The sequence below is a fragment of the Carcharodon carcharias genome, chromosome 26, assembly GCF_017639515.1.
Source record: "Carcharodon carcharias isolate sCarCar2 chromosome 26, sCarCar2.pri, whole genome shotgun sequence".
NCBI lineage: Eukaryota > Metazoa > Chordata > Chondrichthyes > Lamniformes > Lamnidae > Carcharodon > Carcharodon carcharias.
The window spans coordinates 33,550,738-33,568,956 of record NC_054492.1 but is presented as its reverse complement, the minus strand read 5'-3'; the positions used below and the strand labels follow the sequence as shown (position 1 = coordinate 33,568,956).

General features: G+C 44.5%; 1 protein-coding gene across 4 annotated transcripts in view; it reads left to right on the top strand.

Moving 5' to 3' along the window:
* Nucleotides 1-18,219, top strand: part of mfge8b (milk fat globule EGF and factor V/VIII domain containing b) — an 83,164-nt gene that overhangs the window by 58,043 nt on the left and 6,902 nt on the right. For all 4 annotated transcript variants that reach the window (XM_041175046.1, XM_041175049.1, XM_041175045.1 and 1 more), the window contains 4 exons: nt 9,337-9,450; nt 11,077-11,258; nt 13,354-13,509; nt 15,248-15,392. In XM_041175046.1, the coding sequence (XP_041030980.1) occupies nt 9,337-9,450; nt 11,077-11,258; nt 13,354-13,509; nt 15,248-15,392 (597 nt within the window). The remainder of the gene's footprint in view (nt 1-9,336; nt 9,451-11,076; nt 11,259-13,353; nt 13,510-15,247; nt 15,393-18,219) is intronic.

The window sequence follows — 18,219 nt, the reverse complement described above, 5'->3', positions numbered from 1 at the left end:
ACCAATCAGAGATTAACTGCAATTGATGCCTCCAGGATATATATTTCTTCCTTTCAAGTAGTGGGTAACAGAAGAAGGAGGTATTTACAAAATGATGTAGCTGAAATACCCAATTTACATGATACATTGTGGTCAGTGAGAGATAGCCTCCTTCTCTGGCATCTGGTGGCACAGCATAAATAGTCCTCGTCATTTATTTTTCTGCAGGCAGTCTGAATTCTTGGCCAATCTGCAAAAGTTGGTAACATTTTCCCATTGACCTTGTCAACATCAGTGGAAGATTCACAACCATAAGTATGAGCTCCCTTGACTGACTTTTGAGCAGCTGTCTATAATCGAGGCCTCTGACTGTTTCCTTGGTCTCTCACTACTTTTTAAGTGTATGACTGCGTTGTTCTTTCTCCAGCTGCCTGGACAGGCATAGGGAGAGAGAGGGGCAATAAGTAGTTTCTTGTATAGTATTAAATGGAGCCATTTTTTTCCCCCAAAATTATCATTTGAAACTTGGCAACTGGAAATGAACTAACTACTTATATGCCAGTTCTTTGGGTGCTGTCTTTGGTCTCTAACTGGGACAAGCTTAACCACAGTGACTTTATGAAGGGGTGTAAATATTCCACGGCAGTTGGAATACAATGGGCTGTAAATTCTGAGCTCCAGGGCAGTGTAACTGGGGGATACCCAAAAGATGTGTTGGAGAACTACCCCCCCCCGCCCCGCCACCCCCACCTGAGAAGTTCCCAGGTAAGGTTTGCATGGCAATTGCCCAGGAAGTGCAAATTCTGGTGGCTGATTGCCTTGAACAGGGAACCATCCCACAATGTGATTTAAATTGCAAACTTCGGATGCTTCCAACTGTGTTACATCAGTAATTACCCAGAAAAAAAAAGAATTAAAACCACTTCTAGCTTCTGGGTAAGTATCGTATAGACCCACACCAATCCCCCAGGGAACTCCCAACTCCCCACCCCCAAAGGAACTCCCTCCCCCAAGGCCTGTATGACGACCTCCCCACACTCTTTCCCCCACCCCCATCCCTAAGGCCCAACTGGCCCAATTTAGCACAAATGAGTTGATTGTGGAGATTAAAAAAGAAAAAAAGACTTGCATTTACATAGTGCTTTTCATGAACACTGCATACTTCAAAGTGATTTACAACCAATTAAGTACTTTTGAAGCAAAAACAGAATTACCTGGAAAAACTCAGCAGGTCTGGCAGCATCGGCGGAGAAGAAAAGAGTTGACGTTTCGAGTCCTCATGACCCTTCGACAGAACTTGCGTTCGAGTCCAAGAAAGAGTTGAAATATAAGCTGGTTTAAGGTGTGTGTGTGGGGGGCGGAGAGATAGAGAGACAAAGAGGTGGTGGGGGTGGCGGGGGGGGGGGGGGGCTGGTTGTAGGGACAAACAAGCAGTGATAGAAGCAGATCATCAAAAGATGTCAACGACAATAGTACAATAGAACACATAGGTGTTAAAATTAAAGTTGGTGATATTATCTAAACGAATGTGCTAATTAAGAATGGATGGTAGGGCACTCAAGGTATAGCTCTAGTGGGTTTTTTTTTATATATAATGGAAATAGGTGGGAAAAGGAAAATCTTTATAACTTATTGGAAAAAAAAGGGAAGGGGGAAACAGAAAGGGGGTGGGGATGGGGGAGGGAGCTTACGACCTAAAGTTGTTGAATTCAATATTCAGTCCGGAAGGCTGTAAAGTCCCTAGTCGGAAGATGAGGTGTTGTTCCTCCAGTTTGCGTTGGGCTTCACTGGAACAATGCAGCAAGCCAAGGACAGACATGTGGGCAAGAGAGCAGGGTGGAGTGTTGAAATGGCAAGCGACAGGGAGGTTTGGGTCATTCTTGCGGACAGACCGCAGGTGTTCTGCAAAGCGGTCACCCAGTTTACGTTTGGTCTCTCCAATGTAGAGGAGACCACATTGGGAGCAACGAATGCAGTAGACTAAGTTGGGGGAAATGCAAGTGAAATGCTGCTTCACTTGAAAGGAGTGTTTGGGTCCTTGGACGGTGAGGAGAGAGGAAGTGAAGGGGCAGGTGTTGCATCTTTTGCGTGGGCATGGGGTGGTGCCATAGGAGGGGGTTGAGGAGTAGGGGGTGATGGAGGACTGGACCAGGGTGTCCCGGAGGGAGCGATCCCTACGGAATGCCGATAAGGGGGGTGAAGGGAAGATGTGTTTGGTGGTGGCATCATGCTGGAGTTGGCGGAAATGGCGGAGGATGATCCTTTGAATGCGGAGGCTGGTGGGGTGATAAGTGAGGACAAGGGGGACCCTATCATGTTTCTGGGAGGGAGGAGAAGGCGTGAGGGCGGATGCGCGGGAGATGGGCCGGACACGGTTGAGGGCCCTGTCAACGACCGTGGGTGGAAAACCTCGGTTAAGGAAGAAGGAGGACATGTCAGAGGAACTGTTTTTGAATGTAGCGTCATCGGAACAGATGCGACGGAGGCGAAGGAACTGAGAAAATGGGATGGAGTCCTTACAGGAAGCGGGGTGTGAGGAGCTGTAGTCGAGATAGCTGTGGGAGTCGGTGGGTTTGTAATGGATATTGGTGGACAGTCTATCACCAGAGATTGAGACAGAGAGGTCAAGGAAGGGAAGGGAAGTGTCAGAGATGGACCACGTGAAAATGATGGAGGGGTGGAGATTGGAAGCAAAATTAATAAATTTTTCCAAGTCCTGATGAGAGCATGAAGCGGCACCGAAGTAATCATCGATGTACCGAAGAAAGAGTTGTGGGAGGGGGCCGGATTAGGACTGCAACAAGGTATGTTCCACATACCCCATAAAGAGACAGGCATAGCTGGGGCCCATGCGGGTACCCATAGCCACACCTTTTATTTGGAGGAAATGAGAGGAGTTGAAGGAGAAATTGTTCAGCGTGAGAACAAGTTCAGCCAGTCGGAGGAGAGTAGTGGTGGATGGGGATTGTGGACTTGAAACGTCAACTCTTTTCTTCTCCGCCGATGCTGCCAGACCTGCTGAGTTTTTCCAGGTAATTCTGTTTTTGTTTTGGATTTCCAGCATCCGCAGTTTTTTTGTTTTTAAGTACTTTTGAAGTGTAGTCACAGTTGTAATGCAGGAAACATAGTAACCAATATGCACACAACAAACTCCCATATATAGCAACGTGATAATGACCAGATAATCTGTTTTTATGATGTCGATTGAAGGATAAATATTAGGAAAGGCATCGGGGATAACTCAAAACAAAAACAGAATTACCTGGAAAAACTCAGCAGGTCTGGCAGCATCGGCGGAGAAGAAAAGAGTTGACGTTTCGAGTCCTCATGACCCTTCGCCGAAAACTTTTTGTTTTGGATTTCCAGCATCTGCAATTTTTTGTTTTTATCGGGGATAACTCCCCTATTCTTCTTCAAAATAGGGCCATGGGATCTCTTACATCCATCCAGGCAGATGTCCTCTATTTAACGTCTCGTCCAAAAGACAACACCTCTGATGGTGCTCATTGGTGGGGCTGGATTGGAAGGTTGGATACCTGCAAACAGCTCTTCAACTATTGAAAATCACTCTGTGTTAAAAATGTGATCACTCTTAAAAATATCACTGATCGTGCATTTAAATGAGTTCACAATCTGTCTCACTCTTTGGCATCATATAAACCTCACTTTGTATTTTCCCAGTGTTACCAGCTTTGCTGGTTGAGCGTTTTAATCTTAATTGTGCTGGTCAGGCCTCAGAGACAGAATTGGTGAGGAAGAGGATGAATTGGGGGTTAGATCACTGCAGCCTGTGGGTCTATACGATACTTACCCAGAAACTAGAAGTGGTTTTAATTCTTTTTTCTCTGGGTAATTACTGATGTAACACAGTTGGAACCATCCAAAGTCTGCGTTTTAATTCACATTGTGAGATGGTTCCCTGTGCAAGGCAATCAGCCACCAGAATTTGCACTTCCTGGACAATTGCCGTGCAAACCTTACCTGGGAACTTCTCGGGTGAGGGTCTCCTAATACTTCAAATTGGCCAGTCTAAGAGGTTTAAGGTCTGGGTAATTATTTAACCTGTAAACTCAGGATTTGATGTATGCTGTGGAGAGACAGCAGGTTTCTCCACCTCCCTCCCTTTCTCACTCACTTTCTCTCTCAACAGAAACAATTTGAATTTGACAATCAGTGAGAAACACAACTGAATGTCAGCAATCTAATTTCAGACTAGTGCACATCTACCCCTCTGTATTCTATAGAGGCTGTAATGTACACAGCTGCATGTAAATGGTTCTGTCACTCACCTCAATAAGCAGCTGAATAGGATCAATAGAACCTGGTGATCCCACATTCCAGAAATTTCTTCACTCATGAGTTAAACCTTTGTAATTGGACTCTTGTGAGCTAGATGTCTTTTAAATTTATGAAAGATGCTGTCAGTGTTTTAATCCAACATATTACTTACTCTGGATCAATGGAGCACTTTAGGGAGGGAGACGACTGGAAAAGAGGTTTCCGCTTATTACAAAGTACAACCTGGGCATGGGACCAATGCAGTCTTGTTTTAACAGGCCTGTGCGAGAAAAGAAATCCTTGTACTCGATGATTAGAATATTCCCTGGAAAGGTCATAGCTCAGACATTTGAACTTTGAGTAACTTAATGAGAGATTGAAAGCTAATGATTTAAGAATGATCGGATCAAAATTTATGTGATTCCTGCACGATCCCTACAGTTTTGTAAGTCTAATGGCCTCTGAAGGTATTGCAGTAATTATGAAGCACATTAACTTTTTTAGGGAATTTAGGAAATTAAGCAATGCATAGTTTATGTAATCTACCAGCCAGCCCTGAGACTCAGATTAAGGCTGCATTTCAAGAAGTGGCATTTCTGAATACTAACCTGGGCCATTTGCAGCAGCCACCTCTACCCATGGCCCCAGGCAGACTGCAGACTCTATTCGTATCTTGACTTCTGTTCACACCCCACCTGGGATGCTGCTGAGCTCCTCTGAGATCCAATATCATTCCCTCTCAGCTTCCTACTTTCCGGATAAAGTCATCAAGCAAATGCAATTAGGAAGCAGGGTTATCCACTTCTCATAAAAATGCCCCAATAAAACAGAGCTGAAACAATGCAGAGAAGGGTTAGAAGGTCAATCCTGTCAGTCCTAAGACTGTGTTATGGGAAAAGACTCAGAAAAACTTGGATTCTTCAGCTTTAAAAGTAGGCAACTGATAGGACGTTAGAAAGGATATTAAATACTAATTGGAATAGAATACCTTAATCCCAAGAACTATTCCAAGGTTGAGTGCAGAACAAATGGGACATATGTACAAACTAGTAAAATGTCAGAATTGAGATTGATTACAGGAAGTATTTCTTCATACAAAGAGTGACTAATATCTGATTTGGTCACAGAATTTGATAGAGGAGGCATTGACATTTTGTACTGAGGTATTGTAAGCCTTTGTGGAAGCATGGGTTGGATGGGACAAAAAATTCCCCTTATCTATACAGAAGAACTTTATTCTCAATTGGACTTTATTAACATTGGTCTGTAGTTTATTTCCAGTGGAGAAGTTTGGCATCAGGTCACAAAGGCATGATCTGAAGTTTACTGTGTGAAGAAGTCTTTTTTTTATTCATTCATGGGATGTGGGCATCACTGGCTAGGCCAGCATTTATTGCTCGTAACCACTGCAGTCCATGTGGTGTAAGTACACCCACAGTGCTGTTAGGGAGGGAGTGCCAGGATTTTGTCCCAGAATAGTGAAGGGACGACAATATAGTCCCAAGTCAGGATCATGTGTGGCTTGGAGGGGAACTTCCAGGTGGTGGTCCCATGTGTTCTTCTAGATGGTGGTGATCACGGTTTTGGAAGGTGCTGCCTTGGTGAATTCCTGCAGTGTATCTTGTAGATGGTACCTACTGCTGCTATGTGTCTCAATGGGAGTAAATATTTGTGGATTTTTTTTATTATTCATTGGATGTGGGCATCACTGGCTAGGCCAGCATTTATTGCCCATCCCCAATTGCCCTTGTTCAGAGGGCATTTAAGAGTCAAGCACCTATAGGGCAGACCAAGTAAAGACTGCAGATTTTCTTCTCTAAAGTGAACCAGATGGCAATCAGCAATGGTTTCATGGTCATCATCAGACTTTTAATTTCAGATTTTTGTTGGATTCGTATTTCACCATCTGTCATGGGATTCAAAACCAGGCCCCCAGAGGATTACCCTGGGTCTCTGGAACACTAGTCTAGTGACAATACTCTTGTAGCCACGGTGTTTATATGGCTAGTCCAGTTCATCCCCCAGGATGTTGAGAGTGGAGGATTGGGTTTTGCTTGGGCTTCTTGATGCCACACTATCAAATGCTGCCTTGATGTCAAGAGCTCCATCACTGTATGGTGCAACAATTTTGAGTGTGGCCTTGGAATAAAGCAGTGGTTGGGGTTGTGGGTCTGACAATGCATGACATTAGCCTTAGGCGTGGAACTGCATTACTATAGGTAATCACTGAGATGGAAAGTAAAATACATTTTCTCCCTCTTTCATTTTCTTGCCTTTGTCCCTTCTGAAGATAGTTTGGGAGTACTGGGTTTGGTGAAATTATACTGTGAAGCTTTTCCACTGTGATTAAGTTGTCCTGTGTATTAATATGCAGAAATTCTCATGTTAGAATGCTGCCTTGCAATGTTTAATTGTGATTGGCTGTACATTAATGCAACCCAGTTCTTATTGATAGAAGTTACAAACCTGTAGAAGATCTTTTAATATTAATTATTGGGAAGTGGGCAACACACTGGCAAGGCCAGTATTTATTGTGCATTCCTAATTGCCCAAGTTTTTGGTCAAACTGTGTGGCTATCTAGGCCACTTCAGGGGGCAGTTAAATCAGTCATGTTTGTGTGGGACTGGAATTAAAAAGAGATCAGACTGAGTAAGGACACGAGGTTTCCTTCCCTGAAGACATTAGTGAACCACTTGGGTTTTTATGACAATCCAACAGCTTTTTTGTCACTTTTATCGGGACCAGCTTTCTGTTTCCAGATTCTGTAAACGAAATTCAAATTCGATAACTGTCATGGCAGGATTTGAACCCAGATTTTCTGAATCACTAGACCGGTAATACAACCTACAATAGCCTAACATCATTACAGGAAATAGGAGCTGGATAAGACCATTTGGCCCTTTGAACTTGCTCCACCATTCAATGAGATCATGGCTGATCTTCCACCTGAACCCCACCTTCCTGCACTATTCCTTGTTTGTCATCCTTCCAAAAGCGAGAGATGATGGGAATATAGCCTCAGAACTTTAGTGGGGTTAGATGAGATCATCTGCTGCACTCCTTTTGATGGCTGAACAAGCCGATTCTGGAAAGGCAAAGTCTGTCACAAGTGCCGTGCATGAACTTGTCATTGCCAGTGTTGTGGGGTGATCTCTGCTGATGCTTTGTTTGCAGGGCTGGCGTCTGCTTCGAAGCTTCTGAAATCACATGTTGTGGTGGTGGCAAATTTCTGCCCAGGGCTGGTGTTGCCACTCGTTATGATTGATGTTGAGGGCTTTCATGACTCTTTTGGCTGCATCCTAGAATTGAAGCTTTGGGTGCTCTGCATGGCATGGGCTACCTCCCCATATCCTTGGGGTTGCGACCATCTTTCATCCTGTGCACATGACTAAGCCAGCGAAGCCTTTATCCCGGATCCCTTAATTCCCTTAGTACCCAAAAATCTATGGACTTCTATCTTGAATATATTCAATGACTGAGCATCCACAACTCTCTGGGGTAGAGAATTCCAAAGAGTAAATAAATTTCTCCTCCTCTCAGTCGTAAAAAGACAACAGCAAAACAACAATGGGCGGAATCATCCCAGATCTGCAGGCAGGAAAAATGACGTTTTACTCACCGGCCGCAATGGCAGCTTCTCATGTGGTATCGTCCCAAACCCGCCATATTAGTTATGCATTCCTGGGGTACAAGCCATTTTGATGGCGGGTGGGGTCTAATTTGCCTGCCACGCTGTCACCTCACCACTTCATCACACCAGACACCACATTTAAAATCCAGCCTCGCCCAGTGCTTCCAGCCCAGGACTGCAGCAAAGAAGACATGGCCCCAGCAGACAAGAAGACTGCAGCTCTCAAGCGCCTTTTGGCTGCCGTGGAGGCCCGCTGTGATGTCCTGTATCCCCGCTCTGGCTGCAGGAGGGGCAGCAACATTACCACTCCAGATTGGTAGGCGGTGGCAGTGGTGATCAGTGCCAATGCTGCACAGAAGAGGTTGGCCATCCAATGCAGATAGAGGATGAATGATCTCATCCATGCAGCCAAGGTATAGCAATTGTCTCATCACTCGAAACTCACACGTTCAAGCTCATCACACATTCACTGGCATCTCACTCACTGCTCAAGGGACATCACCACTCACTCTCTCTCACACACCCTCATTTCTCCATCTCACCTCATCTCCTCTGGAGACTGCGTCCTCAGTCCTCACCATCTTGAGACCACTTGCACAAATCAACATGTGCCCCCACACACATCCTGGGATACCTCACATCCCCAGTACAGCCCTTGTCCTGCAGCCTCTTCCCTTGCGTGAGGCCACTTCTCCCCCCTCCCCAAGCAAGCCCTAGCCCTGCAGCCGTTGAAAAGCCACCCATGTATGGCTGATCTAGTAGGTTGAGACCTGCCGCTGAGCCCTCTTTATAGGTGATGTGGAGCCGCCTGTGAAGGCTGGCACTGATGACTGCGAGTACTGACTGAAACAAGGTAGGCAAACAAACCTTGAAGTCCCAAGTGAAGTGCAGCCTGCCAAGTGCACACCTTATATATGCTGTTGTGAAACACGTCGGTGTGTTTTCCTGCCAATGTGGGTGGACAATCCAACCGGGGCTATTGAGTCCGGTGAGCTGGCCTTATAATGATATGCAGATGTATTACAATGAGGTTCCCAACATTGTGAAACCAATTTTTGGCCTTCTCGCCATATTGTCCACTCACACCGCCGAACACGCCCAACCGCCAGTGGGCACAGAAAATCCCAGCCAATGTCTTCCATCTGCATGGCATCTTTAGTACGAAAATAATCCCAATGCCTATGCAGAGGGAAACCCCAAAAGGATATGGCGGGGAAGTTGGAGATTATGACCAAAAGCTTGGTTGAAAAGATGAGCTTAAAGGAGGCTTAAACATTTGGAGAGAGAAATAGAGAGGGGTTTAGGGATGGTATTCCAGGAAGTGGGAATGGGTATCTAAATGCCCCTGACACTAGTAGTGGGGCAAATAGAGTGAACTGATGGAAGATCGCAGATTGCAGTATTTTTAATAATAAAAATAATATTAACATATATTCCTTTTTTTCAGATGTCAATGACTGTTCTTCCCAGCCTTGTAGTAATGGAGGGTACTGTGTGGACCTGGATGCAGATTTCTCATGTAATTGCCCATCTCCGTATGTGGGGAAAAGCTGCCAACTCAGTGAGTGTTTGTGCTACTCATCACCTGCATGTTGGGTTGGGTTGGGTTTTGGGTGGATTTGTGGGTTGGCACTTGCCTTTTCATCATTGGGACCTGGCTTCAAATCCACACCTAACAGAGGGATGTACACTTCCCCTAACTACTGGGTACAGAGAATGGGACCAGATTTACAATAGAAACGAGTGAATAAGGGGATGCTCTCCTGTATTCTTAAAGAGCTCAGAAAGAGGACACAGAGGGGAACTTGTACACCACAGTATTAGGATAATTAATCATTGGTGGTTTGTGAACTTGATGATGATGATACCTGATTCTCAGGTAAATATCACAAAGTCTAGTCCAGATGAAGGAAGTCATTCAGCCCCTCAAACTCATCTTTCTGCCAAGATCTATGATTCCTCCCATTCTCCATTATGGGGAACATTGTTGAGACAAAGTAGAGGGAGCTTTACACTGCATCTGACTTTCACTGTTCTTGACCCGGAAATAATTCACGCTGACACTGAGTGCCTAAAGTGGTAAGGGTTTAATTCCTCAGTACTAACATTTCTCACACTGCGCACCAACATGATCCTGTTCCTGTTCACTACTGAGTAATTACCACTGCAACATCTGCATGGCTGGATGTCAGTAGAGGACAGAATGGAGCCCAACTGTGATGCCCTCCATTGCCAATCAGCCTGCTACCACTCAGCAACTCATCTGTCAACTTGATTGAGGTACTGGAGGGTCGTTGGCCCTTGTGGAATTGTACTCCAACTTCAGGAGAGGAGGTGAGACGTTTTGGATAAACAACACACACAGCCAGGGGCTTGGAAAAGCACATGAAGTCCCCAATAACAATCCTTTACCCAGCTTAGCCTTTTTGGGGACTAAAGTGTCTGCCACATTTTTAACATTCCTCCATGACAGTAGCTGTGGTGAACTAAATACTGTTGAATGAATCAGGCCCCTTCTGCTAAGTTTATTGTAGAATTACCTGCCACCAACCACACCCAACACACACACAACTACTGCACATGTAAGCAGCTGCAGCTCTCTCACCTGCACATTCCCCTTCTGAATGAAGCCTGATCAGAAAGGAAATTGCCGTGCCAATGGGGAGGGGTGGGTTTACGGAGACAATGGGTTGTTAACTTTGCGAGCAATTGGAATGTAGAGCAGCCAGACTGAAAAACTCACAAGCATTGTGCTGTGAGCTTGCCCTTTAGTACATATTCTGTGTTAGCATTTGCTTTGTTTATCCTTTCTGTCTGGAAATTCAGGTAACAGTCTGCTCTTTTTACAAGAGAGAGGCTGACATTGGGTGACTGCCTTTCCCAGTGTGGTAGCGAGCCATAAATCCAGGTAGGATATTGCATTGAAATCAAGATTCATCGCATTTTCTCCCACTCCATCTTAATATGCTCCAGATCCACAGAAATCCTTCCCTACCTCAGTCTTCCCTTTCACCTCTCCAAATCCAGGCTGGGGACACGTCATCAGTAGTGTTTCCTCTGCCCAACTCTTCAAGCTTGCTGGTATAATGCATCACAATCTTTGGCCCCCTTGCCAGGGTTTGTCAATAATGTTAAGAAGTCTCACTCCTGGTTATTCACCAGTTTTCCTTTAACCTCCTCATTTCAGCCTGTGCAAGTCCATTAGGAATGGAGGGGGGAGCGATAGATGACCATCAGATCAGTGCCTCCTCAGTGCACCTTGGATTTCTGGGCCTGAAACGCTGGCGTCCAGAGCTGGCACGACTCAACAACAAGGGAATTGTGAATGCTTGGAGTATGGCAACCTTTGACATTAATCCATGGTTTCAGGTACTAAATCTCAAAAATATCTTTCCGCTTGATTGAAGTGTATAAGATTATGACAGGTTTAGATAAAGTAGAAAGGCTGTTCCCATTATCAAACACTTCAAGGAGAATGTGAACGTCCTTGAGAGGATGCAGAGGAGGTTTTCCAGAATCATTCCAGGGAGGAGGGGTTTTAGCCAGAAGGTTAAATTGGATAATCTGGGATTGTTCCTAGGACAAGGGAGATTGAGGGGAGATTTGATAGAGGTGTACAAGATTATGACAGGCTTGGATAAGGTAGACAAAGGAAAGTTGTTCCCAATTGCTGATTGTACAAGGACAGGAAGACATAGATTTAACATTTCAAACAAGGGATACAGAGGGATTTGAAGAAAAACCTTTTTTATGCAGCGAGTGGTAATGACCTGGAACTTGCTGCCCATTAGGTTGGTGGAAGCAGAGATGATCAATGGTTTCAAAAAGAAATTGGATAGGCACTTGAGGAAAATAAACTTTCTGGGCTATGGAGATAGAGCATGGGAATGACTGGGTTGTTCTACAGAGAGCTGTTGAAGACCCGATGGGCTGACTGACCTCCTTTTGTGCTACAATGACTCTAATGGGATTATAGGAAACCCTCCAATTGACCAAGTATTGTTAGTAGACTTGACACTCAAAATGTCCATCCAATTGCAGAGCAACCAAGAAAACCAATAAAAGGTTGGAATATATCAGATAATAGGGCAGTTGCCAGAGGAAGTCACCATCAAATTATACAGTGCTCTGATGACACCACATTTTGAGAATTACATAGTATTTAGAGTACAGAAACAGGCCATTTAACCAGTGGGCCCATGTCAAGGTATTATTCTCTGCATGAGCCTCCTCCTACCACTACTGTTAAAACAGAAAATGCTGGATAAACATTCATTAGGTCAGGCAGCATCTGTGGAGAGAAATAGACTCGATGACTCCGATCTTGAAAAGGACAGATTTGGTGAGTGTGATGGGTGTCTTGCTGGAGGGGTAAGAAAGCAGTCTTTTCAAAGGGAAACCCACAACTGGGTTTCCCTGCATGCTGAAGAGATTTATTTCCTAACAGCACAATCCCCATCCAGGATCAGCCCAACCCACCCATTTTTGGGGGATTAAATTTCATGCCAAGGTCTCGTAGCTAAAAAAGTTAATGTTAAATATGTAAATACAGAGAGTGTACATCATCAGTGAGGCAAAATCACATGACAACAGAATATGCTGAGAGATAGCCCTGTGTTGTAAATGCCTTTAAAGGACCTCAGCAAGACATCACTAGAAGGAAAGTGTGTCATGTGATCCAGTCTTAGTTTCATTTTTGCTTTGAGCAGAGGACAGACATACAGCTCTGATGTCGTCAAGCTTCATACCAGTTGTTCTCATGTGCATAGTCTTAAGTGAATTCACAACACGTTTACCCAATCCCTCATGAATGATTTGTGCATAATGTCTTTTGCAACAAATAGGACATATCATTATAAGAACACAACACCATGTAGAGCCTTGTGCTAAGCCTTGTACTGTACAGTCAGTATAATGTTCAATTAAGTGTAAAGTTTACCAATAGCCTTGCCTTCAGCAATACCTGCAAATCCCTGACCATGAGCAACCTCATCTAAGACCTACAATGATGATAACAGATCTCAGGGCTATGATTTTTCATCAGAATTAGAAGGAGGTGGGTTGGCACTTTAAATGCTGTAATGAAACCATGGGCCTCTTTGTTCAGCTTTTCAACTTTATCTATGGTTGGTTGGGTTTCCTGGTTGGAAGGCCAGCAGCAGGTGGCTTGCCGGATCCAGGAGGTGAGCGCCTTTACTCCTGCCTCCTGCATGGCTGCCTGAACAAGCCTTGCAATTGGGCAACCCACCGACCACCCAACCTTTCCTATTGGACATCCAGTTCCCCTGGCCAAACCCAGGCCTTACTGGAGGGGGAGAATTTACCTCTTATGCAAAGCAGCTGGGGTGGTTGGATTTTGGGCCGGAAACTTCTGAATTAAGAGGTCAAGTTGCAATATAATTACCTGTTTTGAAGGAAGATGTTTCTTTGTCTACTCAAAAACGTTACATTTTTGGTTTTGCAGGTGAATTTGCTGAGAACGATGCAATTTACTGGAATTGTCACACAGGGCGCATTGGCCATGGGGGCTCCAGAATATATCAAATTGTATAAAATTGCTTACAGCTTCGATGGAATAAACTTCACCACCATCAAAGGCAGCGGGAGTAATAAGGAAAAGGTAAAGTGTAAATGATAGAGATCTCTGTTGATGAAACTTTCTTAAAATGGCCTTAATGGACAGGCCCTTGGGTATATGCGACAGTTAGGAAGGATATATATTGTTACATTTCAGATAGGTTCAGATGAGGCTCAGCTACTTAATCTCATTCATATGGAATCCCAATACATAGTCAAACAAAGCGCTGAAAAGGGCAATGTTGTTTGTTATCTGATGGCCCACTTGGTTATAATGCTGCCCTGTGTGGTCTTTCAGATGTGATGCTAACCTGAGACCCAGTCTGCTTATTTAGGTGGATGTGTAAGATCCCATAACACTATCTCGAAGACCAGAAGGGGAGTTATTCTGGGCAATATTTATTCTGTAGCCAACATAATTAATACGCATTATCTTGTCACTATCTTATTGCTGTTGCTGGGAGCATGCTATGGTCAAATTGGCTGCTACATTCCTTCATTGCAACGGTGATTAGACTTTTAAAAGTACTTAATTGGCTGTAAAATGCTTTCAGAGGTCCTGAGGTTGTAAAAGTGCCATGTAATTGCAAGTTCTTTATTTCTTTTATGGAGCCATTCAAGTGAGGAAATTTGATTGCTGGTCTTTCTGCACTTATCTGAACTCGGTGGTCTTGGGGTGGGGGTGTTGGGGGTGGGGGTCGGGAAGGTGCAGTGTCGGGGGGTCTATAATTCACTTCAGTATCATGGGGCTAGGATGGTGAAACTTCCTAGTCACTATTCAATGCCTGCTTGGACATTGGTTAAAGGTGGTGCTCAAGAGGAGCTGTAATCTTGTCTATGGTCATAATGTCTGCCAACACTCATTGTCTAAGCTAACATTAATGGAATGGCCACTCAAGTGAGGTAATACAAGGTGGCCATCGCTTATGGAACAGTACCTCAGTGGGGTGTCGAAGGAAGGAATGCATTTGGGGGAAAAAAATAACACCAAAAACCACCTCTCCAGCACCAAGATGTGGCAGCCTTTCCTTAATTACCAAGGGTAGAATTTTTGGGTCGTTGGGCGGGCACGATGGGCAGGCCTGGGAGCAGCCGGGGAACAGTCCGCCGCCCGCGATTAGCCCCCGACCGAAACATCACACTGGCTGGTCAATTAGCGGCCAGCCAGCCTGAAACGTGAGCTGAAAGGCTCAGTGCTGCCAGGGTGGGGGCGGGAGGAGGGCAAGCAATGAAGTCAGCGTGGGTGCGGGGGAGCGGGCACTGAAAGCTCCCTGAAGGGAGAGAGCTGCGTCAGGGAGCTGAAGAATTTTAAATACAAAAATAAAGACTTTGAAACTCTGAAAAAAATGTCCCTGCATCAGACTCCCTCACGTAAACACATATTCTGTCAAAACATTTTTTTTAATAACTATCGGAAACCTCATCCCGCCCGTGGATGAGGTTTCTTCAAATATGCAAAGGCCGTGTGGCCGATTTGTCCACCCGCCAATTGTAAAGATGGATGGACAGTGAAAAATAGCTCTTAATTAATACACTAATGGCCTTATTAGATCTCTTAATTGTTGGCAGGCGTGCTGCTGACTCTCTCTCGTGCCCATTGACCAAAATATCGCGCGAATGTGTGATGCCATTGGAACGCTCACCCAATGCCACCGCGCGCTATTTTACGCCCAATCGGGTCGGGCGTGCACCTGCCTGCGGGACCTAAAATTCTGCCCCAAGATTTTGTATTTTTGGCAATTTACCATTGCCATTTTCAATGCCTTTTCTTGTTTTCACAGTTATTTACTGGAAACCGCAATAACAACGAACAGAAGAGGAATCTGATTGATCCACCCATCATTGCACAGTATATCCGCCTTATTCCTGTGGTGTGTCAGCGGGCTTGCACACTGCGCATGGAGCTGATTGGCTGTGAATTGAATGGTAAATCTTAGATCAGGAACATTTGGGGTGGGATGAAAGTCAAATGCTTCTGGAACATAGCTCAGGGGCTGGGAATAGAATGGAAGGGGAGGCATATTCCCTGCTAAAATCCTTTGCAGAAGGTGGGTAATGAAAAATATCCCCATTATTGCCCAGATATTGCTGCATCAATGCAGGAAACAGCTTTAATGAGGAAATTTTGTTTGATAATTATCTTGTGAAGTGCCTTGGGGCATTTTACTATGTTAAAGTTACTGTATAAATACAAGTTGTTGATGTCGTTTAGGACAAAGGGAATAATTGTGTATCAATACAATAGATGGTGTGTACTCAGACAATGAAGCATGTGGCTAACATGAGATTGTTGGTTAGAATTACACTGTTGTTCCTTGTGATATAGTTAGAGTGAGGCTGCTGCTTAGCTTGATGTTGTTAGTTTACAAAATGCTCGATCCTGGACTTTACGTCATCCATTTAATCTCCTGAGGAAAAGTTCTCTATGATGACTCCCTTGTCCCTAAGGGTAATCATAGATAATTCTGGAATATTCTTCTGTCCTCCCATTTCCACTTTTCAATTGCCAAGGACACTTGCTTGCCCTTGACCCCAGGACCACAGAAGAACAATTAAGAGCCACGGTGAAGAATTTGCTAATTCGCCTGTCCTTATTTTTATGACTTCCAATTCCATTCCAACTAGATATTTACCCTATTCCTTTTTCAAGGGGTTAGTGAATTTGTTTCTAATATGGGTCAGTTTGGCTCAGGTGAAAGTGCGAAGAGTTCGTAGCGCTTTTTCTTCTGGGTAGAGAGTGCTGTGAGTTCAAGGCCTACATTAGGGGTTCTGTGCAGAGCATAGGCTGACTGTCCACTACAGTATATAGAGTGTGCTGTACTGCCAGTGGTGTTGAGAATAAAATCAGGACCTTCTGCCTGTTCCTGTTCTCTCAATGTCCAGGGCAAATTTGCTCCCTCAACCAATGCCATCAAAAAAAGTACAAATTGATTGGCCATTGCTGGTGAAATAGGGTGCTGTGCTTTCTGACATAACAAAAGTCACCACACTTCAAAGGAAAGGCATCTAATAAGATGTTACTTCATCACAAATATTAATGTTATTTATTTGTTCTTTCCCAGTTGCTCAGAATCTGCTGCATGATGGTAAGGATGGGATATCCTATTACTGAAAGTAGTGAGATGAGTGGGGGAGCAGAGGAAGTCTGCCAATCTGTTTATGCACTATCGCTGACATCTCTATTGACAGTGAGTGTTAGGTTACTAATAGGAAACAGCTCACTTGACATAAGGTACTTGGAGTAATTTATAGGCAAATAGAAAAATAATAGCATTTTCGACTCAGTTGTAATATGTAGGCACTGTAATCCTTCCTCTTCCCTTTACACTGAGTACTGTAGTCTTGTCTTCCCCTTAGCAATATTTTAACCATTTTCCTGAAGGTATAGATTCTTTGCTGATGTAGGGTTCCTCATCCACCAGTCTAATCATGGACATGAAACCATTGTTGATTATTGTAAAACTCATCTGGTTCACTAACATCCTTTAGGGGAGGAAATCTACTGTCCTTACCTGGTCTGACCTACATGTGACTCCAGACCCACAGTAATGTGGTTGACCCTTAAAAATGCCCTCTGAAATGACCCAGCAAGCCACTCAGTTCTCAAGGGCAATCAGGTATGGGCAATAAATGCTGGCCCAGCTAGCAATGCCTACAACCCATGGACGAATAAAATAAAACATACTCCTGAGGCACTGCAGCCAAGAGGCCATTCTTCAAGTGTAATTCTGACTCGTGAGATAACCAGGCTCTTCAAACATGGGGGCAATGATGACAGAGGCTGATCCTATACTCATGCAATGGTTCTCACAAGCACACTATCAATGAATCGCAGTCAGGAACTTGGAGCAGAAATTTGCGCTGAGTGGGTGGGTGTGGACCCGATCCGCACAAGCGTAAAATAATGCGCAATATTTCAGTTGGTGGGTGTGCATGGGAGTCAGCAGCGTGCCTGCTGACAATTAACAGGCCTATTAAGGCTATTAAAGTTCTAATTGAATAAAATTTTTCGCTGCCCGTCCAGCCTTATGGTTGGTGGGATGAGGTTTCCAACAGCAAATAAATTTTTTTTAAAAATAATTCATAACATGTCCCTGCTCGTGTAACAGAGTCACGTATTTTTAATATTGCAAACGTTTTTTTTAATTTTTAATGCTATAAACCTTCAGTTGCCTCAGGGCTTTCATTGTGCACATGCACAAACTTCCACACTCGCCCTCCTCCCATGCCCCCCCCCACCCCAGCAGCTCTGAGCGTTGCAGCGCGCGTTTCACACTGCCTGGCTGTTAATTGGCCAGCCAGCATGAAATCGATATCGGGGCCTGATCGTGGCGATTGGCTTTGTGACCGCTCCAAGGCCTGCCCACCGTGCCCGCCTGACAAGGTAAAAATCCTGGCCTTGGAATTGCTTGTTTGTGCCCACTGCTGATCCACCATGGCTGAACCAGCCCAATAGATTTATCAATTTATAACTTCGTTTGTTCCCAATTCTATAGGTTGCTCTTTGTGTCCATTCGCCATTCTCCAGCGAACTAAAAAAACCCATTGTTAAACTTTTCCAATTACTGTTTTCTAAACAGTAGTAGAGGAGCTCCATAGTGTTCAGGGGATGTGCCCTTTTGACCTGTTGTTTTTTTGTTCTCTGTGGGTGGAGCTCCTCACTTGTGTCTCACGGTCATTCAAAGAACAGGCATTAATTCCATGTTGGCCTAACTCCCACTATTTTGGGGGTCATTTGGTTGTTAGCAAGAAC